The following is a 24,176-nucleotide window of genomic DNA, read 5'->3' as shown; positions in this document are numbered from 1 at the left end:
TAAATATCTATGCTCCAAATACAAGGGCACCTACATACGTAAAAGAAACCTTACTAAAGCTCAAAACACACATTGCACCTCACACAATAATAGTGGGAGATTTCAACACCCCACTCTCATCAACGCACAGATCATGGAAACAGAAATTAAACAGTGATGTCGACAGACTAAGAGAAGTCATGAGCCAATTTGGACTTAACGGATATTTATAGAACACTCTATCCTAAAGCAAAAGGATATACCTTCTTCTCAGCTCCTCATGGTACTTTCTCCAAAATTGACCATATAATTGGTCAAAAACCGGGCCTCAACAGGTACAGAAAGATAGAAATAATCCCATGCGTGCTATCGGACCACCACGGCCTAAAACTGGTCTTCAATAACAATAAGGGAAGAATGCCCACATATACGTGGAAATTGAACAATGCTCTACTCAATGATAACCTGGTCAAGGAAGAAATAAAGAAAGAAATTAAAAACTTTTTAGAATTTAATGAAAATGAAGATACAACATACCCAAACTTATGGGACACAATGAAAGCTGTGCTAAGAGGAAAACTCATAGCGCTGAGTGCCTGCAGAAAGAAACAGGAAAGAGCATATGTCAGCAGCTTGACAGCACACCTAAAAGCTCTAGAACAAAAAGAAGCAAATACACCCAGGAGGAGTAGAAGGCAGGAAATAATCAAACTCAGAGCTGAAATCAACCAAGTAGAAACAAAAAGGACCATAGAAAGAATCAACAGGACCAAAAGTTGGTTCTTTGAGAAAATCAACAAGATAGATAAACCCTTAGCCAGACTAACGAGAGGACACAGAGAGTGCGTCCAAATTAACAAAATCAGAAATGAAAAGGGAGACATAACTACAGATTCAGAGGAAATTCAAAAAATCATCAGATCTTACTATAAAAACCTATATTCAACAAAACTTGAAAATCTTCAGGAAATGGACAATTTCCTAGACAGATACCAGGTATCGAAGTTAAATCAGGAACAGATAAACCAGTTAAACAACCCCATAACTCCTAAGGAAATAGAAGCAGTCATTAAAGGTCTCCCAACCAAAAAGAGCCCAGGTCCAAACGGGTTTAGTGCAGAATTCTATCAAACCTTCATTGAAGACCTCATACCAATATTATCCAAACTATTCCACAAAATTGAAACAGATGGAGCACTACCGAATTCCTTCTACGAAGCCACAATTACTCTTATACCTAAACCACACAAAGACACAACAAAGAAAGAGAACTTCAGACCAATTTCCCTTATGAATATCGACGCAAAAATACTCAATAAAATTCTGGCAAACCGAATTCAAGAGCACATCAAAACAATCATCCACCATGATCAAGTAGGCTTCATCCCAGGCATGCAGGGATGGTTTAATATACGGAAAACCATCAACGTGATCCATTATATAAACAAACTGAAAGAACAGAACCACATGATCATTTCATTAGATGCTGAGAAAGCATTTGACAAAATTCAACACCCCTTCATGATAAAAGTCCTGGAAAGAATAGGAATTCAAGGCCCATACCTAAACATAGTAAAAGCCATATACAGCAAACCAGTTGCTAACATTAAACTAAATGGAGAGAAACTTGAAGCAATCCCACTAAAATCAGGGACTAGACAAGGCTGCCCACTCTCTCCCTACTTATTCAATATAGTTCTTGAAGTTCTAGCCAGAGCAATCAGACAACAAAAGGAGATCAAAGGGATACAGATCGGAAAAGAAGAGGTCAAAATATCACTATTTGCAGATGACATGATAGTATATTTAAGTGATCCCAAAAGTTCCACCAGAGAACTACTAAAGCTGATAAACAACTTCAGCAAAGTGGCTGGGTATAAAATTAACTCAAATAAATCAGTTGCCTTCCTCTATACAAAAGAGAAACAAGCCGAGAAAGAAATTAGGGAAACGACACCCTTCATAATAGCCCCAAATAATATAAAGTACCTCGGTGTGACTTTAACCAAGCAAGTAAAAGATCTGTACAATAAGAACTTCAAGACACTGAGGAAAGAAATTGAAGAAGACCTCAGAAGATGGAAAGATCTCCCATGCTCATGGATTGGCAGGATTAATATGGTAAAAATGGCCATTTTACCAAAAGCAATCTACAGATTCAATGCAATCCCCATCAAAATACCAATCCAATTCTTCAAAGAGTTAGACAGAACAATTTGCAAATTCATCTGGAATAACAAAAAACCCAGGATAGCTAAAGCTATCCTCAACAATAAAAGGACTTCAGGGGGAATCACTATCCCTGAACTCAAGCAGTATTACAGAGCAATAGTGATAAAAACTGCATGGTATTGGTACAGAGACAGACAGATAGACCAATGGAATAGAATTGAAGACCCAGAAATGAACCCACACACCTATGGTCACTTGATTTTTGACAAAGGAGCCAAAACCATCCAATGGAAAAAAGATAGCATTTTCAGCAAATGGTGCTGGTTCAACTGGAGGGCAACATGTAGAAGAATGCAGATCGATCCATCCTTATCACCCTGTACAAAGCTTAAGTCCAAGTGTATCAAGGACCTCCACATCAAACCAGACACACTCAAACTAATAGAAGAAAAACTGGGGAAGCATCTGGAACACATGGGCACTGGAAAAAATTTCCTGAACAAAACACCAATGGCTTATGCTCTAAGATCAAGAATCGACAAATGGGATCTCATAAAACTGCAAAGCTTCTGTAAGGCAAAGGACACTGTGGTTAGGACAAAACGGCAACCAACAGATTGGGAAAAGATCTTTACCAATCCTACAACAGCCTTATATCCTAAATATACAAAGAACTCAAGAAGTTAGACCGCAGGGAAACAAATAACCCTATTAAAAAATGGGGTTCAGAGCTAAACAAAGAATTCACAGCTGAGGAATGCCGAATGGCTGAGAAACACCTAAAGAAATGTTCAACATCTTTAGTCATAAGGGAAATGCAAATCAAAACAACCCTGAGATTTCACCTCACACCAGTGCGATTGGCTAAGATCAAAAACTCAGGTGACAGCAGATGCTGGCGAGGATGTGGAGAAAGAGGAACACTCCTCCATTGTTGGTGGGATTGCAGACTGGTAAAAACCATTCTGGAAATCAGTCTGGAGGTTCCTCAGAAAATTGGACATTGAACTGCCTGAGGATCCAGCTATACCTCTCTTGGGCATATACCCAAAAGATGCCTCAACATATAAAAGAGACACGTGCTCCACTATGTTCATCGCAGCCTTATTTATAATAGCCAGAAAATGGAAAGAACCCAGATGCCCTTCAACAGAGGAATGGATACAGAAAATGTGGTACATCTACACAATGGAATATTACTCAGCTATCAAAAACAACGAGTTTATGAAATTCGTAGGCAAATGGTTGGAACTGGAAAATATCATCCTGAGTGAGCTAACCCAATCACAGAAAGACATACATGGCATGCACTCATTGATAAGTGGCTATTAGCCCAAATGCTTGAATTACCCTAGATCCCTAGAACAAACGAAACTCAAAACGGATGATCAAAATGTGAATGCTTCACTCCTTCTTTAAATGAGGAAAAAGAATACCCTTGGCAGGGAAGGGAGAGGCAAAGATTAAAACAGAGACTGAAGGAACACCCATTCAGAGCCTGCCCCACATGTGGCCCATACATATACAGCCATCCAATTAGACAAGATGGATGAAGCAAAGAAGTGCAGACCGACAGGAGCCGGATGTAGATCGCTCCTGAGAGACACAGCCAGAATACAGCAAATACAGAGGCGAATGCCAGCAGCAAACCACTGAACTGAGAATAGGTCCCCCGTTGAAGGAATCAGAGAAAGAACTGGAAGAGCTTGAAGGGGCTCGAGACCCCAAAAGTACAACAATGCCAAGCAACCAGAGCTTCCAGGGACTAAGCCACTACCTAAATACTATACATGGACTGACCCTGGACTCTGACCCCATAGGTAGCAATGAATATCCTAGTAAGAGCATCAGTGGAAGGGGAAGCCCTGGGTCCTGCTAAGACTGAACCCCCAGTGAACTAGACTATGGGGGGAGGGCGGCAATGGGGGGAGGGTTGGGAGGGGAACACCCATAAAGAAGGGGAGGGGGGAGGGGGATGTTTGCCCGGAAACCGGGAAAGGGAATAACACTTGAAATGTATATAAGAAATACTCAAGTTAATAAAAAAAAAAAGAAAAAAAGAAAAAAAGCAGAAAAAAAAATTTAGTTTGTTTTTTGACTTCTTATTCCCGATTATCTTTGGGGTTTTTCTATCATCCCTTAGTAAAATCACTTTAAATTCTTTCTGATATGTAAACCTTTTTTTTCTTCTAAGGAAACTTAGTTCACTGGCTAGAATCTTCAACATCACTTTGACTAGAAGTGGTAACAAGGAGCACCCTCAGGTCTTCACAAGGCAAGTCTTTTGTCTTCTCTTATCCATGACATTAATGTTGCTTATCTCATAAATGGTCTGCTTTCATCAGGTTAAGAAAGCTCAGTTCTATTCTAAATATTTTGATCTTTATTTTGCCAATTACTGTTGAGAAGTTTATCAATTTTATTGTTTCCCAGGAACTAGCTTCTGAGAACCAAGGATAGACAGATTACTTCCGTAGAGCTTTATTCTTAGGCTAGAAAAACAAGCAACATTTGTTTCTTTGATTTTCTTAAATATGCATTCAAATAGCAAGAAATGTGGCCTTGAGCAACTGTGGCTTTTTTAAAAGGTGGTAAAATATACTTGCTACAAAGTTTATTCTGTGGCAAGCATTCAGTTCAGAAGTCATGGCATCGGTTCAGCTCACCTCCAGACCTCTTTCTTCCTTACAAACTGAAACTGTATCGTTAAGCCATCATCCACTACCCTATCTATCAGGGAAGTTTACTGAGGTAAAGATTCCAACACTAGGTACAAGCATGAACTCCAGTCAAACGGTTTCCAGGCAGAAAGCTTCTCATTTCCCCAACTCTTTAAAAGTAATCCATATCCATCTCTCTTAATGAGTGAAGATAAATACCAGTAATACTTCACAGCTCGAACGAAAGTCACTTGAGTCTCTTCAAGGCTCCCTTTTGGTTGCAGAAAAACAGAAATAAGTGTCCACACCTCATTCTGCATCCATTTTGACTATTTATCACTCATATAATGTTGCACTGTTTGTACAGCATCATTGTTTTAGGGCCACAAAAGATCTGTTTGGAGAACCACCACATGGTTTCATGATAACCTCATCTAAAGGAACTGCACATTTATAATTGTGCAGTAATGACTACAGTACCGCTTCGTGCAGTGTGTTCATTCCATTTACTTCCTAAGTCCCCTAGGTAACAAATGGAGTGCATTCATACTCAGCCATAGAAGATTTGAAGAAAACAGTGCACTCAGAACAATCCAAGTGTAAAGTGTACTTTACAGCCTGTCCAAAGGGTTGAAGAATATTAGCTTAGTTCTTTTTTTTCTTTTTTTTGGTTCTTTTTTTCGGAGCTGGGGACTGAACCCAGGGCCTTACGCTTCCTAGGTAAGTGCTCTACCACTGAGCTAAATCCCCAGCCCCAAGCTTAGTTCTTAATACTTAATTCCTCAGAAAACCCACATTTGAAATCAACCTTGGGAGAAAAAAACGTGTTTGCCTTCTCAGGCTCTGACATTCATCTATACGATGGTAGGTATCATTAAAATGTGTTGATTACAGATGAAAGGCTAAGAGCATTGGCCTATATTTCTTTCTTTTTTGTATATTTTTATTGAAAATAGATTTTTTTCAAACACTATACTCTGGTCGTGTTTTCCTCTCCTCTAAGATATCCCAGTTCCTCTATACTGCCCCTTCCAAAGGAAACCAACCCTTTCTGTTTCTCATTAAAAAACAAACAGGCATTGGAGGATGTCTTTCAATTCTTGACTTTTAGGGAAAAACTTTGAATGAGGATAAATCACAGACAGAAAATTGCCAAATGTAATAAATATGTGTTCTTTGTCCCGATTTCTTTCACAGCGCTTCACAAACTTTGAATTTTCTGAGTGGCAGATGTGTCTTTGTTTTGTGAATGAAATGGCAATTAGACTCTTAGATATTTTTAAGGATAGCACTGGTCACATTGGAAGACTAGGCCTATTATTGGAGGCTGAACTGTTCAGCTCCTGCCCACTGAAGGCATCTAGAAAAGGGATGATAGCTGAGCCCCATCACATGATCAATGACATCATCAATCACAGCGACACAATGCAACTCATATGAAAACTTCAGACACTGACCAGTGGATCCTGCAGGCTAATGAATCTGTCAGCATATGGGAGCAGGGCACAAACTGACACCCTGGAGACCAGCTTCTGTGCTCATAATCCTCCCAGTCTTGCAACTCTTACCCAGTTAATAATCTGCATCCTCTGTCATGGAATAGTGATCGAGTAACACAGAATTCTGTCACCCATCCTGGCGAGTTATCAAGTCTTGGGGAGGACTGGGACGTTTTGAATTTGTTGCTGGCTGATCTTGCAGAGGCACGATTAGTTTGCAAACTCCTAATGATGAGTGTCTGAAATGGGGCAACCTTGTGTGATCAACGTGTGGAGTCTTTACTACCTCTTGGTAATGTCAGAATTGGATAGAACCACAGGATACTCAAAGACTCGAGGTCAGAATCAAAAGACACAAAGAACCATTCCAAGGCATTTTGAATGCTTGTGGAAAAGTTTCCTTGATACGAACCTATGAAAAAAATCAAAATATTGTAACACTGAGGTACACACTTTGGAAAACAGTTACACAAAACATAACTAGCATTCAAAGTAGCCCTTAATTATGATGTAATCTTAGGAAGGTCATTTATGCTTGGGGGGGGGTGTCTCTCTATACATCTTTAGAATGAGGTATTTACCCTGAGTTTTAGAAGCTCATTTTATGTGTCGATTTGGCTGGGCCATAGTTCGAATATAACAGTTAGTCAACATGTCTACAAGTGCTTTGAGTGACATTAAAATGTATAACTTAGGACGTAGTTCTCCACAATGTCATCTTAAAGCCTGAATAAAACGAAAGGTTGCCCTCCACTGAACAAAAAAGAGCAGGCAGCATCTGATCATCATCATCATCATCATCATCACATTTGTCGAGTGCAGTAGGTGAGAACATAGATGAAGCCATGTGTAAATCTTAAAGCACAAGAAAACACAAGGCTGGCTGCTGGTTTGATATACGTAAAACATAATGAACTTCACAGATGTAAACATTAACACTTACCAGTGTTGTCCATATTACAGATAAATGGATGAGAAATAGCAAAGAAGAAGCTGTAAGGTAAGAGGAGGTAGAAAGAGTAAGGGGCTAAATTTCTGTTCTGGACAAATTTAGTGTCCGTCATCGAGGGTCAGCTCAGGGTGGACAGGAACCTTAGCTTAACTGGCTTAGTTCATTTATCTACCAAGCGTGTGACACGGTGCTTTACACAGTTGCTGCCCAAGTCGTCAAAGAGTAAATAACTTTTATCTATGCAATCAACCAAAATGGTATATTTTCATGAGTGACCAAATAGGAAGACTCAAATATCAAAATTAAAATAAAATACATTAGCACACTGACTGTATGAAGGGCTATAAATATAGACGTATACTAAATCTGGCCACGCTTCCATAGAGTTACATATGAATGAATCAGAACCCACAAGGTAGATGAGAGCTAGAAGATTGGCCTGGCAAAGTGAGGCCAAAGGACTCATGTTCCTATGTGTTTCTGTATGTTCTCCACCAATACATGCAACATACAAAATAGGGAACTTGTCACGGTGAGACGGAGCACGGATGGATGCTGGCAAATGAAGCTGGTGTACAAATCCAGGCTGGATCCACTCAGGAGGCAATGAATGGCTTTGCCTTCTTGGACCTTTGCTGAACTTTGCAAAATAGCAAGGTGCAAATAGAACTTTGGGGAAACCATTGCCGCCACACTGAATGAGCATCTTTAAACCCCAAGACTGCAATAGACGTAAACGTGTGGGTTCTAGGAACTGGGCTGCCACTTAGCAGGTCACATGTCAGACCTCTAGATGACATTTCTTGTGGCACTCAATAGCTCATCTGGGTTTCATTAGCACGCCTCACAACTTCAGGGATTGTGGTTTTGGTGGGCATATATTTTCAGGGTTGGCTACAGAGGAATGTGGTTGCTTTCAAAACATTCTGAGTAAAGAGCTTCAGGCTGGGAAAAGAGAAGCAGTCGTCTTGGTATTTTGGGAATCATGTCATCATAATGGTATTTCCAGGCTCCTCTGGATATGGTCAGTAAAGGAGGAGCCATCAAGACAGCTGTCCTTAAATTAAAACAACAGAGGGATATTATTTTCTACTTATAAAATTGGAAACAAATTTTAACACTGATGCCCAGTCTTACCAGGATCATACCCTTTCATTCAGTACTGGGGAGTGGAAAACCACTTGGCCAGAAAAAAAAAGAGTTTAAAAATTGCATAATCTTTAGAACATATCATTCTCTAAGAATTTACCCCATGAAACTAATCGTCTGTGCAGTTGTAACTATTAATTTATGCTGAACTGGGTTAATTTTAGTGAAAAGTGTCTGCATTGCCCACTAAAATAATCCTGGAGAGAGCTTATATAATGACGTAAGAATTTGGCCGTCAGGTATTGGCATTTAAAGGGCAGTTTACAGAGTACTATGTGCCAAATAAGTCTAGCCTTTTGTTTTCAAAAGCAAGCAAAAGAACAGTCCAAACACGTACATTGAAGAAGAGATCAGGCTGCCTATTGAAATATTCACAGCAGGCATCTTTAGGAAGTTACTCACAAGACTTTTTTAAAACTCACTTTTCTAGGCTCCTCTCACCAAATTTCCTATTGTAAGTATTACATCTGAATTGTGGGAGCTGAGGCCTTGCACATTTTAAATAAACAAAGAGCAGCAAGGGAAACACAGACAAAAGGAAGGTTTTCTAGTCACACGCAAGCCACGTGGACAGTGTGTGTCTAAGGCTATTGGTTCAAAACTACTTCTTTTAAACTAGGTGGTGCAGCACTCTCTGAAAAGTTTGCACTGGACTCATTTCACAGGAATTATCTCCTGTCCCTACTCTGCTAAGCCCCGTGTGGCATGAGGTCACTCGGCTCAGGTCGGGATTCTTGCAGGGAGGTGGCTTGAGACATAGACCAAATGTTAGCACACTGATGCTACCCTGAACGTGGGAGGTTTCAGTTCGTTAGCGACTACCGACCACAACAGTGAAATCCAAAGCTGGGTGTACAGAAGATAAACGAGGAGCTCATGCACCGTATATCCTAGATCCATGGCAGGCTGCAAGAAGTTAGACACTTGGGAAAGTTCTTAACCACTGGGGGGGAGGGGGGAGGTGGTGCTGATGTCATCAGTTCACAGCCTTTCCCACTAGTTGCAGTTCTGTCGTCCTTAACTAGAGTAATATTTGGTCTATTTGTATCAATCATCATCCATCATCCACCTGGGTAGTCAATGCTTTTAAAGATTATTCATGGAAAACCTGGTGTTTAGATGTCCATCGAGTAAAATGCCACACTGTCTGTCCCAGATCTCTTTGGACTATAAAAATGAATATCAAAATATGTATTTTCCACAATGAATGAGTCAGAGGTCCTCACCAAGCTAGTTTTTAAGCAAAGCTCCTATCAGTGGTAGGACATGAGAATAGTGTCAGGCTAATAAAGCTGCTCCTGGGTAAATTTCTTCAGTAGCCAAGTCAGCCTTGCTCCAGTTACACACACTCTACACAACAGACAATGACTAGAAGTCTGAGTACATGTTTCCAAGGAATACATATTCTTGAAAGTCTTTCAACTATTGATAATCCTTTAAATCAACAGTGAGGCCATGTGAGCCCACTGTCCAGCCTCGCTATCATTCTTCCTTCCAGAGATTCCAGGCCCTTCGCCAGCCCACCCTTTCCCAGACACACAAACAGTCAGAAAGGCTGGACTTTGCTTTCTAGACCCACCTTGTGGTTGCTGCTCCTCCTGCACCTTCAGCTGACAAGGGCGCACACTGGTGAACAGGTGGCTGTCGTCTTTCCTTGGTGTTGTAGACATGGCACCAACGATCTGGCTGTGGCTTGGGGACCGCTAGCGCATTTCGTCTCAGCCAGATATCTAAAACTGTCTTCTTCAGAAGTCACTTGGAAAGAACACAGAGGCACGCGCAGATCTTGCCTTGCATGTAAAATATTTACCCCTCGAAGAACATGCCAGAGTTTCTCCTGGTTAAGATTTCTGCAGTAAATATTTACCAGTGTTGCACCTCCTGTCTACCAAGATGCCAACTTATTTGGCTGGAAACACGACTTAATTCTTAGTTTATTCCAAAGCGCCCTGAAACTTTCTCCTTTAAGAACGTACAAAAAGAAAAGATGTCTCTCAGCGAAATTAGCTCTCTTGGTCAGTTTTAGCCGTTTTCAAGTCCTTCTCTGATAGGACGTTCAGTCCCTCTAGTATAGAGAGGACTGCCAGAGAATCGTACAAGCAAATGGGGAGAGTGCTGCAGGGTTAAATCAAGGTTTAAATCTGCCTGGTTGGAGTTCGCCCCTGTGACAGCTGGATGTGTACAGTTCTTAAGGGAGGCTGGAGGGGGAGGAGTCTCAACTAGCTGATTAGCATAGAGAGGCAGGCGAGAAATGGCATTCTGATTGCTTTAACGAAGTGACCAAAGCAGGGATTGTAAAGATGTCCTGATGACACGGTAATTAACCACCTTCCTTCTGCTGCGTTGTCTTTAAAGCGCAAGCCCAAAGCAGGGCTTGAGCAGCACAGATATTCTCGGGCACATGTGAAATGGAAAAGGTACAGCTGGAGCTGCTCATGAGCTCATGGAAATGTACTGCAGGAACTCTCGGATTCTGTAAACAGCTCGGAGGCTCCCTGAGAGGACCGTTATGGGGCGGAAGCAACTATTTAGAGTTCTGCAAGAGAAATAAACGCACAGACACTACCCAGAAACTTACCTTTGCTTTCCCGCACAGTCTCCACTGCAGCCTCTGGGTTGTAAAACAAGGCAGCTTGTGAGTTCACTCGTGCTTGCCGTTTCATTACTGTTGGAAAGCAAACCCCCAGACTCCTTAGATTCAAGGAAGTCATAATGAACATCGTAGGTCCTGCCTTGCACCATGCAGTACTCCTTGTAGATTCGCAATGGAGGTAGAGTTAAGGAAGCCGGAGCCGTCTGCAGGCTGAGACTTTCTGCTCATATTTGGAAATTGGTATTAAATAGCCTAATAAAGTGGCTTCCTCATGATAACCTGGGGCAGGGGGGATTGTGTCTCTTGTTGTTTTCTTCTTTACCCTAAGGCAATCCACAATTTCCCAAGCACATTTTCATTTCTGAAAACTCATGAAATGCATAAATTACCTCACCTTTGTAATTCCTGTGACTAATTAAAGTGAATTTTTTTATTATATTTTGGGTTTTATTTGACAAAATTGTCACAAAGATTTAGAGTTGAAGAAGTGGGTTCCTGGGCACAACCTGAGACATAAAGTTAAGTGTGGAATCTACATACAAACATACCGGTATTTTTGTGTGTGCACTCCCATTCACACATGTGTGCATGTGTGTAACTTCACAGAACCACAGATGTGCACACCCAAATGTGTGTGCATAAGCACACATGTATTTCTTAATTCTCTGTTCCAAACAGAGAGTAAAGCCTTCTTTCACGGAGCTGGTGTTGCCTTCTTTGATAGACAGCAGCTTTCCTGTAGGTCTGTCTGAAGTGCTACAATGTTAGAGAATTGGGCTGATGCCCCAGGACTCTTATGGTTCTCCTTTGGGTAACACTGTGCAGTCGTTGGCGGTGGCCCTATAATCTGCACCAAGGGTGCACCTGAGTTACTGCCCTGAGCTTTGAGTTACACTTGTAGCTGCTCATTTAGGGTCGGTGTTCTAGGTTCCAGTGGGTGGATCCAGCCTGGCTGAGTCTTCCGTGTGACCGAACGGAATAAAGCACACCAAAGGTCCAGAATGGCCATGTCTTTCGCAGGCACCTCTTTTCCTCACCTTTTAGAAGCACCCACCAAGTTACTCCAGAGTAACCATGCTTTACTCTACTTTTTGGTTATGAAGAAAGCAAGACACTGGAAAGGTGAAGTTGCTCAGTTCAAGAAATAGGTGAATGACCATTTCCATTGTTTTTATAATTTGATTAAAATATATTGTAATCTCATAAAAGTCACTTTCCCTCACTTCAAAGAATAATACTGACTATGCGTGTGCAGTATATGCACATGTGTGTGTGTGTGTGAAGTATGTGTGTCCAGTATGTGGGTCTGGGTATATGCATGCATATGTGTGTGTGTCTGGTATGTGAGTACACATGCCTAAACATGCATGTGTGAAGGCCAGAGCTTGATGCCAAGTATCTTCTCTCGTCAACGCCCACCCCATATTTTGAGACAGGGTTTCTCACTGAAACTTTAGCTCACCACATTGGCCAGACCAGCTGGCCAGCAAGCCACAGAGCTCTAGGACTGACATTATAGGTGTCTGGGCAGGACTAGCAAACTCAAGATAAAATGTTTGTACACCAAGCACTTTACCTGCTGAGCAGTCTCCCAGACCCCCACAGACTTTCTCTATCCTGTCCTTTCTTCCTTTCTGGAAACCTGCATCTTTGTGCTCTCCAAAATGTAGAGTAAAAGACCTGTCAGCTGCTACTCTTAGGGGAGATACTCAGAAATTTGGTATCTTATGATTAGAGTTGACAGTTGAACAATCTAAATGGTATTGAGTTCACTGGAGAATTCTCTCTTCTCAGTTGAAACCTATTCACAAAGCAGAAATGCATTACCCTTGACATTAGTCCTCAAGCAAGTTACTTGTTTAATGTACAGCTTGCCTGGTCTCAAAACATATTTGCAATATCAAGTCTACGGATAAATTACTATTTTTAGTTTTAGTTTAGTTTTGAGAGCTCCATATAATGAGTTTTAACCATTTCCACCCTCTTCCCACCTTCTTTCACACCCATTCCTTCCCTACCTACCCAACTTGTTGTCTCCTCCCTTTTACCCCATGAAATCATGTTTGTACTACTGTATACATTGTTGTATATGTCGCTTCCCAATGCAGCATGACCAACTGAATAATGGCAACACTCGGTAAACATTGATTCTCCCTTTCCCGGCAGCCATCAGCAGTCAGTAGTCCATTCTCCGGGAATGGGTCTTCATGCCCACCTTCCCCTATCGGTGTCGTCTGGCTTGAGGCTCCTCTGCTGTGAGCTCATATGTGCACCTGTTCTGTTAAGAAGACATTCTCTCTTAGTGTCCATTCACCACCTCCGGCTCTTAGAGTCTTTGGTGAATTATGTGACACGGACTGCCAGCAACAGCATGGCTTTTATCATTTCATCCTCAAAGGCCAGGATAAAAAGGCTGGTAACAGATTGTAAGGATGAGAGCTGGAGAACCTGGCCTAGTCTCCATATTATCTCAAACTATGGACTGTTTAAAAGGCTATTATAGTTCAGGAACAATGAATTATCGCTGAGACTTTAGCCTTCCCGCTCACTTCAAATAACATAACCCTTGTTCCTTTATGTAAGCCAGTAGTAGTTCCTACCCTCAGGTCATTCATCCTTAATAAATTGACCATAAATAATTATGGATTATAATAAGAGGATAATAAGATCCTACAATGGTAAATAATGTATAATAAACCAACCATAAAAGAGGGATATGTCTACCCAGAGTCATAGTATTCCAAGTTACTCTAAGTTTGTCTCATAGAGTTTCCTAAGTAATACAGCTGCCTGAATTCCCACTGTGATCCTCTGTGCAAACTCGGCTTTACTAGACACCATTTTGTCTGAATACCTATTATCCAGGGGCACAGGAGGCTTCCCTGGCACTGCCTACTCATGGAAGATGCTCACTATTCAGAAACCTCCGATCCATCGACGTTTCGGTCTTGGGTATGAAAAACCTCATCTCATGGTCAAGGCAATGGTCGTTCAGAGTGACGTCTATTCTTTGGCTGGCGAGTACTAGGTCTGGCTGCTCCGGGGCTCCCTCTGGAGGTCAGCAGAACCCAAGGTTAGTGAGCTGAATCACCTCAGCCTCAGGGTACCTGAGAGGCTCAGGTTGCAAGTCGAATGTTCTGGAGTTTAGGAGATGTTTACAGTCTGTATCTGCAGAAGTGAGAAAGCTCCTGGTCATCCTTCTGTGGGTGAAATCTGGTTGCTATGTAGTGGGATTTTAATGTCCCATAGCTGCACATTTTGTCTATCTTTATTGAAGTCTTTTCCTTAATTAATTAATTAATTTTTTACTTATTCACTTTACATCCTGCTCACTACCCCCTCGCGGTCACCTCCTCCCACAATCCTTCCCCCATACCCCATTTCCTTCTTCTCTGAGTGAGTGGGGGTTTCCCCATGGGCACACCCCCCCACCCCCAACCCCAGCACTTCAAGTCTCTTTGAGGGTGGAGCTAGGAGAATCACTTAATATACAGACCTGAGATATATGCCTCCATTGTCTGGAACCCCATACAGTTTGGATAAACAGGAAGGAATCCCACAGGCAGAGGCTCAGGAGAGACAACCACTGCCCTGAAAATGGGTAAAGCAGAAGGCTGTCCCCAGATGCCTAAGACATCAGAGGGACTCTGGACCGGAATGAAGACACCCACAGCACAGACTGGATGTCATCCACAGCTGGAGTCTTCAGAGAAGCTTCTAAAGCCAGGTGTTCCCCTTCTGCTCAATGCTTCGGTTGCTTGCTCTTAACTTTTTCCTCAAATGTGCTACTCCATCCCTTGAAATCCAGTGAGACTTGAGAAGGGAGTTTTGAACTGGATAGTCTCTGAAATAAAAATATTAAATTTGGCTAGAGATATATGGAATTAGACCAATGCAAACCAAAGTGTGCTTTAATATTTAATATTGGATAGCAAAAGCAGGACTTGTAAAAGAGAACCAAAAAAAGATCCATAGCAAAGTAAAGACGTGGCCTTTTATTCAAATCTTATTTGAGTTTTTATGATGTACACTACATTTTGACCACACTTCGCTAGAAATCAGGGCACTCTGAATGGGGCATCAGCCAGGGAAGAAAGGCGGAGGTTAACATTTCATTAGCTTGAAGCACGGAGCTATGACTCCTGGACGACTGTATTGCCCCAGAGCTTCACAATATCAGAGTCTTTACCCCATTCAGACCGAGCTACCTCTGGCAGGTGGCTTCGCATCGATGTTTTAAAATATCTTGGGTGATTCTCCAATGGGCATCCATGGATTCAGCCATGGATGAATTTACTCTTGGTGTATTCCTAGGCATCTGGATGGTTTGTCTTAGCTTTGGGAATATTCTCACACTTTATTCTGCCAATTATGTCTTTAGCCTCAAGTGCTTTGCACAACAGATTCTTTTTTCCTTTTGCGAAGGAGTGTGTGACGGTCACATCAGTGACATGGGAAAATAACCTGTATCAAAGCCTATTAGTTGCACTGCTCCCATTTTAACGAAGCAGATCAATCATGGGAGGAGGGCTCCAGTGCAGAATTCCTGAGGTGGCCTTAGGCTATTCTATGATTGGTACGAATTTCACTTATTCACTCAGTGAACGGATATTAGGCACCAAGTAGGTTCTAGAATCTGGAAATAAAAATGATGGATATAATGCCAAGCTTCGCAGTGTTGTGGGTTTTTGCCTTGTTTGTCTTGTTTTGTTCTGTTTTGTCATCCAAGAAAGCAATGGTTTCTTAGCCATCTGGAATATACTAGTTCATAGCTTTGACATTTCAACAACTGCTTTTTAGACTTTGAAATTTGATATCCCAGTAATTTTTTTTTATTGAGTGAGCTACCAATTTCTAATTTTTCAACTTTGCACAACCAAAGGAATGTCCTCTTAACACAAACATCAGCACATAGACCACACAAAGCATCACCCTTTAAGTAATGGTTTTGTGGACAATGCTGAAAATCTTAAAATTTAAAATCAGATTGTAATCTGTCTGCATCTCGGTCACAGGATATGTATTGCTCTCCAAAGAAATGTTAGTACACATTACAAGTCACATTAGTAGACCACATGTAGAAGCAGAACCAAATTTGTCCCCACAGAAGCCTCTTCAGCCACCAACAAGAAAATGTACTTAATGATGTTTTCAATACAAGAAAGATAACTAGCTCCTGAAAGACAGGAAGCAAACGCGGTCAGCACTAAGATTACTCTAGTTAATGTCATAAGAGCAGTCCAGGTCTACAGAAAAGGGAGGGGACCCAGGCAGATCTTGGAATACCTTGGGATGATAGAGCTAAACGTCCAGAATGAGCAAGGTTACAGGAGTCCACAGGAACCAACACTGGTCAAGAAGGAGCTGTGCACACAGATCTATCTGAACACCTGACTTCAGCTGATAGGCACAGCATGAAATTACCCTCAACCAAAAATACAATAACTTGGAACAGGGAGAAGTTAGGATTCTGGCAATCACACAGGTTTAGAGTAGTGCTTGTACCCAGAATTCACAATGGGGAACTTCATGATTCCTAACTCTAAAAATAAACAGACCATCAGTGTACTCTTAGATGACTCCACTGGTGATACACACACACACACACACACACACACACACACACACACACACACTATATATACATATATATATATACATATATATATATACCATTATAAGCCCAAAAATTTTTTAAGCACAAGATTCATAATGAAAACAATGTCAAGACACATATATAGAGGAACAATAATAATTATAATAATTTTATGCAATAAAATGAAGGTAAAAAGACAAATCTCAGCCATGGTGGTTTTAAAATCTTCAACAAATTACAAATAGAAGGAACTTCCTTGGGTTAGAGAGATGGCTCAGCAGTTAAGAGCACCGGCTACTGTTCCAGAGGTCCTGAGTTCAAATCCCAGCAACCACATGGGGGCTCTTAACCATCTATAAAGGGATCTGATGCCCTCTTCTGATGTGTCTGAAGAGGTGTGTGTGTGTGTGTGTGTGTGTGTGTGTGTGTGTGTGTGTATAAATAAGTATATATATATATAAATTCTTCTAATATAAACATTATTTTTAAAATTGTATGATATGTTCTGGTCAGTGTAAACAGGCAAGAAGAAATAAAATAACAACACCCAGATTTAAAAAGGAGGAGTAAACAATTTTTTTCAGGTGATACAATCATCTGTGTAGAAAATAGGTGCAATCTCCACATGAATAAAAATCTATAGTGGTAGCTTGTTAAATTGGTATGGAAGTTGGACTGTACTTCTATGTGGTAGCCACAGAAATCACCAGCTGAAGCAAGACAATATCACTAGCAGCAGTATCAGGAAGGATGAAATCCTAGGGGGAAGACCTGACAAGGCATGTGAACGATCCTGGCATTGAAAACTGAAAAGATCTTGACTTAAAAATCAAAGACATGAGCAGTGGAGAAATGCCCCGTGTTCATAAGACAGAAGACTCCACACTGCTCTGGTCTCAGTCTGTCCAGGTTTAATTTAAGCTGGAAAGTGACTGATTTCAGAGGGAAATTGGTGATTTCAATAAATATAACTGTACAAATTGACTAATGAGTGGAAATCAGAAGGACATGAACTAACCAGATTTATTATGAGAAAGAACAAGATCAGAGAACTAATACTACTTGATGAAGTTTATTATAGTTATAGGAAGGCAAACAGGAAAAGACCAATACCAATACAGGTAAACAGAATGGAACGAGCTATCCTGAAATAAACTAATACACATGTCCACAATTGATTTGGAAAAACAATGCAATGCCAGCTCTCCATGGAGAAAATAGCATCTAGCAACCAATGGGAGTAAATGCAGGGACCCACAGCCAAACACTAGGCAGAGTCAGGGAAGCCCGTAGAAGGAGAGGAAGGATTGTAGGAGTCAGAGGAGTGGAGACCACAAGAACCCAGGCCACAGAACCAAGTAAGACAGCCTCCTAGGAACCCACAGAAACTGAATCTGAGTCTGAGTTGGGTCCTCTTATACCTTATGGTTTCGTAGCCTGGTGACCTTGTAGACTCCTAACAGGAGAAATGGGGCTATCTCTGGCTCTTGTGCCTGTGCTTGGGGCCCTTTTCCTCCTCCTAGGGTGCCTTGTCCTGCCTTAATATGAGGGTTTGTGCCCAGTCTTATTGAATCTTGTATCGTGTTGGGTGGAAGCCTTGCTCTTTTTTATTTTTTATTTCTTTATAAGAGAAACAGAGGAGTTGATCTGGCGGAGAAAACGGGAGGTACAGAAAGTACTGGGAGAAGTAGAGGGAGGAGAACCTGCTGTTGGGATGTAATGTATGAGAGAAGAATAAGGGTTTTCTTTCCTTTTTTTTTAAACTGGATTTTTTTAATTTACATTTCAAACGTTATCCCCTTTCCTGGTTTCCTGCCCATAAACCCCCGATCCTATGACCCATCCCATGTTTTCTATGAGGGTGTTCCCCATCCGACCACCCACCCCTTCCTACCTCCCCACCCTGACATTCCCCAACACTGGGAGGTCCAGGGCTTCTCCTCCCATTGGTGCCCAACAAGGCCATCCTCTGCTACATATGCAGCTGGAGCCATGGGCCTGTCCATATGTTCTCTTTGGGTAGTGGTTTAGTCCCTGAGAGTTCTGGTTGGTTGGTATTGTTGTTCTTATGGGGTTGCAAGCCCCTTTGGCTCCTTCAATCCTTTCTCTAACTCCTCCAACAGGGACCCTGTTCTCAGTTCATTGGTTTGCTGATCGCATTCGCCTCTGGATTTGTCATGGTCTGGCAAAGCCTCTCAGGAAAGATCTATATCAGACTCCATTTTTTTTAAGCCAAATAAATACTCAACAACAACAAAATAGCCTGTTGTTCCATTTGTTCGCTCTTGACCAGAAACAGGAAGTATATAGATAATAATATAAATAAAAATATCAAATTTTAGTGATGAAGGGAAGTGGATTAAAAATGTTACAGAATAAACTCTTATTTCACCGGTGAAGGTTTCTCACATACCTTCTCAAAGGAGTCTTAGAGAGTCAGTCCATGAGAGGCAAAGGCAACTCAATTACAGAAATCTCTGAAGACACAGTGTTTGGATAACTTGCTGCTGTGCTCTATGAAGTTCACGTTTCAAACAAATATTATCACTTGGATGTTTACTTTGACCAAATTCAGTCATGAAGGCGTGCGAGCAAAGCTGTTTTCTGGCTTTGGTTTCCCTTGGGATATGCTTTGATACGAAAATCAAGGGTTTATCAAATTGTGCTCATTCCAGAAATAAGAAAGCAGTGCTAACCTTGCCGTGGTCCTCGTAATATTTTTACAGCTGTCTCTCTTAGAACTCACTGCCTGTTGCTTGGAATAACATCTTTCCTGGTTAGTAAATCCTGAGGCGTTTGATTTGGTGTTTGCTTATGTAATCTTGCATTCAAATGTATTTAAAAATACATTTTCAGGCTATTAGGAGAACTGAGGTTACAGCAGTGAATAGATAGATCAAAGAAAGCCCATGCCTTTTGTATTATATCTTGAGTTGATGCACAAGTATAAATGTTGGAGTAGTGGGGAGAAGTAGTGCTCATTCCTTCGGCTTGTGGGAGATGTATGAGTCAGTTTGAGCTGCTATAACAGATACACCATAGGCTGGGCATGGAGAATAGCATCTACTTCCTATAGTTCTGAAGGCTAGTAGTCCAACATCAAGGTGCTAGCAGATCTGAGGATGGTGTTCATACCTGTGTTCTCACTCAGTTTTCATGTGTCAGAAAGAAGATTCAGTCTCTCTAATGCTTCTCCTTTTCAAGGTAGGTTAGGGATCTAGCTTCATGACCTAATTATCTACTAAAACATCCACTCTCATGTGCCAGCACCTTGGAGATCAGGCTCCTGCTTAAGAATCTTGGAGGACAGGTCCAAAGAAGTTAAACCAGAAGGAAGGCCCAAGCAAGGATGCTTGAATCTCACTTAGAAGGGGGAATAAAATAGTCATATGATGCAGATGGAGGGAGGGAAGTGGGTGGGAGAGGAGATGGGGAAGGGAATGGGGCAGTTCAGGACCAAGTGTGGTGAGAGACAGGAGAGAGGGCCAGAGGGCTAGGAGAATGAATGGAAATCTGCAGCTGGTGGGCATGGGGGCCCAGAGGGCATCTCTAGACAAGCCAAAGTCCTAGGATGGGGAGGCTCCCAGGAGTCTGTAAGGGTGACTTCAGCTGAGTCTCATAGCAATTGGCATATGGACCCTGAAGTGGCCACCTCCAGTAGCCAGACGAAGGGATCCCAGTGAAAGGATAAGAATACCAACACACCCACTGTTGACCCCAAATTTGTTCTGTCTACAAGAAATGCAGGGGCAAGATGGAGCAGAGACTGGGGTTGGGCCTACCAATAACTGGCCCCACTTGAGACCCAACCCAAGGGCAAGCAACAATCCTTGGCTAATGGTACTCTGTTATGCTTGCAGACAGGAGCCTAGCATAGTGTACTTTCAGAGGCTCCATCCAGCAGCTGACTGAAGTAGATACAGAGTCCCACAGCCAAGTATTGGATGGAGCTCAGGGAATAAGAGTTGGGGGAGGACTGAGGGACCTGGAGGGACTCCATAGGAAGACCAACAGAGTCAACTAACCTGGACCCTTGGGGATTCTCAGAGACTGAACCACCAACCAAAGAACACACATGGGCTGGATGCAGGCTTCCCCACACATATGTAACAAAAGTACAGCTTAGTCTTCACGTGGGCCTCCCAACAACTGGAGCAGTGGCTATCCATAAAGCCTGACTGTGAACCCGTCACCCTAACTGGGCTGCCTTGTCCGGCCTCAGTGGAAAAGGATGTTCCTAGCATTGCAGGAACTTGATGTACTAGGGTCAGGGGATATCCAGGGAGTTCCCCAACCCTCTCTGAAGAGAAGGGGATGGGAGGATGGGGGAGGGACTGTGTCAGGGGAGACTGTGAAGGGGGGGTGTAAAGTGAATTAATTAATTAATTAATTAATTAATTAATGGGAAAAAGAATCTTGGATAGACACACATTCATTAGGAAGGGAAAAGGGCAGAGAGAGGTTTAAGGGTCTTTGGTTCTTAGAGCTCAGGTAGAAGTACTCTGCTTGGATGTTATCTCACTTCAACAATCCCTTCGACAAGGTCTTCCACTGCAAGAGGAAGGCACCACTAAGTGCATTCTGAGCTCTCACTCTCACAGATAGATCCTAGGCAGTCTTTTTAAGTGTGTTTCACCTTTTTTCCCCCTCTACATCAATCCTTGCCTGTGGAAAACCAACCAGAAAAGTGACAGATTTGGAAAAACACAATATCAATCTAGGCTTGTAAAATTCCTAGGAATTGGTGAGTTGTTGGTTTTATAAGAATAATGTCTAAACGAAATGACTTAGAATTGTTCCCTGTTTTGTGCTTGACTGATATTTCTCTCCCCTTTAAATTCTTAACCCAAAAATATTCAGTAAACTTTAATTGTATAACAAAAAATGGAATTGTATTCTTTCCAAGTCAACTCTGTCAGTGAAGCCAATTGTCACAATAGTTATGACTACTGTAGAGTTGTAGAAAGGATCCACAGCAGAAGTCTGATTTATTGATTTATTTATTCCCTTTCCCCACACACCTCAGGAAGACAACAACTGTAAGAGAAGATGTAGGCACATGAACAGAAGAATAACTGAGAGCTGTATACGATGTCATATTATAGCTGTCCTTCCTAGAAAAGTCCTTGGCTATAGAAACAGGTATTTCAGTCGGATTAGACACATATTTTGTATATATGGGAAATAATTCAACAGAATATTGAAAATTATTTGTAAATTCTTTATAGGAAGATATAATTGCTAAAAACAAAGAAAAGTAAATAACTTGGATTTTGATTACCTTTTAAAATGTATAAACTGTATAAATAAATGTATAAATGTATATGACTAAGATAAAGCTATTTTTCTGTTTGTTTTGGTTCTGATTTTTCTAGGCAGGGGTTCCCAGTAGAGCCCCGGCTGTTCTGGAACTCACTCTGTAGAGGAGGCTAGCCTCAAACTCATAGACCCGCCTCCTTCTGCCTCCCTAGTGCTGAGATTAAAGTCATGAGCTACCATAGCCCTGCAGGTTTTGTTCCTTTGTTTGTTTTGTTTTGTTACCAAGGGTATCTTATTCAGGAATTCATCCCTATGCCTGCAGGTTACAGCGCACCTCCTACATTTCCCTGAGGTGATTTCAGGGTTTTATGTTTTACCTTGATGTAAGGATAATAATTTCATTCCTTTTTATGCAAAAATCTAGTTTCTACAAAACCGTTTGTTAAAGATTCTCAAGAGTTAATGCCAATACTTAACACCTCATGGTGGGACCTCTTGAAACTAAAAATCTTCCATCGGAAGCAGTAGACTGAATGAAGGAGAAAGCCCACAAAGTGGAAAATTCTTCACCAGCTATACATCCAGTAGAAGGCTAGTGTCTAGACTGTATGAAGAGTTCATAAAACAAATATCAAGAAAACAACACAATACAAATTAGGTCTTGACATGAAGCTCAAGAAGAAGAAAGACCAAAGTATGGATGCTTTAGACTTTCTTAGAAGGGGGAACAAAAATACTCACAGGAGGAAATGTAAAGACAATGTGTAGAACAGAGACTCAAGGAAAGGCCATCCAGAGACTGCCCCACCTGGGGGACTCATCCCACATACAGACACCAAACCCAGACAAACAATATTGCAGATGCTAAGAAGTGCATGCTGACAGGAGCCTGATATAGCTGTCTCCTGAGAGGCTCTGCCAGAGTCTGACAAATACAGAGGCAGAAGCTTGCAGCCAACCATTGAACTGGGAACGGGGTCCCCAATGGAGAAGTTAGAGAAAGGATTGAAGGAGCTAAAGGGGTTTGCATCCCCATAGGAAGAACAACAATATCAACCAACTGGACCCCCTCCCACCCAGAGCTCCCAGGGACTAAACCACCATCCCAAGAGTATACAAGGACAGACCCATGACTCCAGCTACATATCTAGCAGAGGATGGCCTTGTTGGGCATTAATGGGAAGAGAAACCCTTGGTTTTGTCAAGGCTCGATGCCCCAGTGTAGGGGAATGTCAGGGTGGGAAGGTGGGAGGGAGCACCCTCATAGAAGCAGGGGGAAGGGGATGGGATAGCAGGTTTCTGGAGGGGAAACTGGGAAAGGGGATAACATTTAAAATATAAATTTAAAAAATTCAATAAAAGGAAAATAAGAAGAAAATTAGGGTTTGGATTTGAACAGAGAGTTCCCAAAAGAAGAAATGTGAAAGGCTAAGAAATGCTTTTAAATGGGTTCAATATCCTTAGCCATCAGGCATGTGAAAATTAAAAGTGAAATTTTATCTTACTTCCGTCAGAAGGACTATGATTAAGAAAACAAATGTCAGCACATGTTGATGAGGATGTGGAGAGAGAGGGTCCTTCATTCACTCGTGATAGAGATGTGAATTGTTGCAGCTGTTGTGGGAGTCAGTGGGGAAGGTCTTCAAAAACCTAGAAATGGAAATGCTCTATGAACTAGCTTTACCACTCCTGGGCATGTCTACAGTCAAGGGAGCCTATATTGTACTATGGGAATATTTGCTCATTCATGTCCGTTCATTGCTTCTCTATTTATGGTAGCTAGAAATGGACACAGCCTAGATGTTCATCAATTGATGTGTGGGTAATGAAAATCTGCTGTTATTCAACTAAGAAAAGAGTTTTGAAGGTGAATTGGTCAGACTGGAACAAATCATACTAAATAAAGCCATCCATTCCCAGAAAGACAGACACCAAGTTGGCACATAAAATTAATCATGCCACTGTGTTAATGAAACACACGACCACTTTTTTTTTTATTTCCACATAGAAGGGTAGATGTGTTCCTAAAGAGCTGATTTCCAAGTATACCCCCTCCCAATTTATAACAGGGTAATACAATGTCATTTATTTTGTGGTGGTTCAGAAGGGATGTACTTCTTAGCTGTGACATACAGCACAGCATTCCCCTGTGATGCTGGACCACCACACGAGACACAGCTGTGGTGGCTCCTGCAACCACAAGGGGAACAGCTGATGCACCCTGTTGTGTACAGTGCTGCCAAGAGTACACGGTGCTCATGTCTTAGGTTTAATAAATGCATTTTCGTTTTACAATGTCATAGTTCCAATAATAAGC

General features: G+C 41.6%; 1 protein-coding gene across 6 annotated transcripts in view; it reads right to left on the bottom strand.

Annotated features, from left to right (window-relative positions):
* The window catches only part of Ranbp3l (RAN binding protein 3-like), a 55,269-nt gene extending 44,312 nt beyond the window's left edge, over positions 1 to 10,957 (bottom strand). For 2 of the 6 annotated variants that reach the window (XM_039103544.2, XM_039103545.2), the window contains exon 1: positions 9,991 to 10,953. In XM_039103544.2, coding sequence (XP_038959472.1) covers positions 9,991 to 10,081 — 91 coding nt within the window. In that variant the 5' untranslated portion in view covers positions 10,082 to 10,953. Of the gene's footprint in view, positions 1 to 9,990 lie in introns of all 6 variants that reach the window. The other 4 variants (XM_039103548.2, XM_039103541.2, XM_039103542.2 and 1 more) reach the window with 4 other exon arrangements.
* Between the last annotated feature and the right edge of the window lie 13,219 nt (positions 10,958 to 24,176).

The sequence above is a fragment of the Rattus norvegicus genome, chromosome 2, assembly GCF_036323735.1.
Source record: "Rattus norvegicus strain BN/NHsdMcwi chromosome 2, GRCr8, whole genome shotgun sequence".
Lineage (NCBI taxonomy): Eukaryota > Metazoa > Chordata > Mammalia > Rodentia > Muridae > Rattus > Rattus norvegicus.
This window is presented reverse-complemented; position numbering and strand designations above follow the sequence as displayed.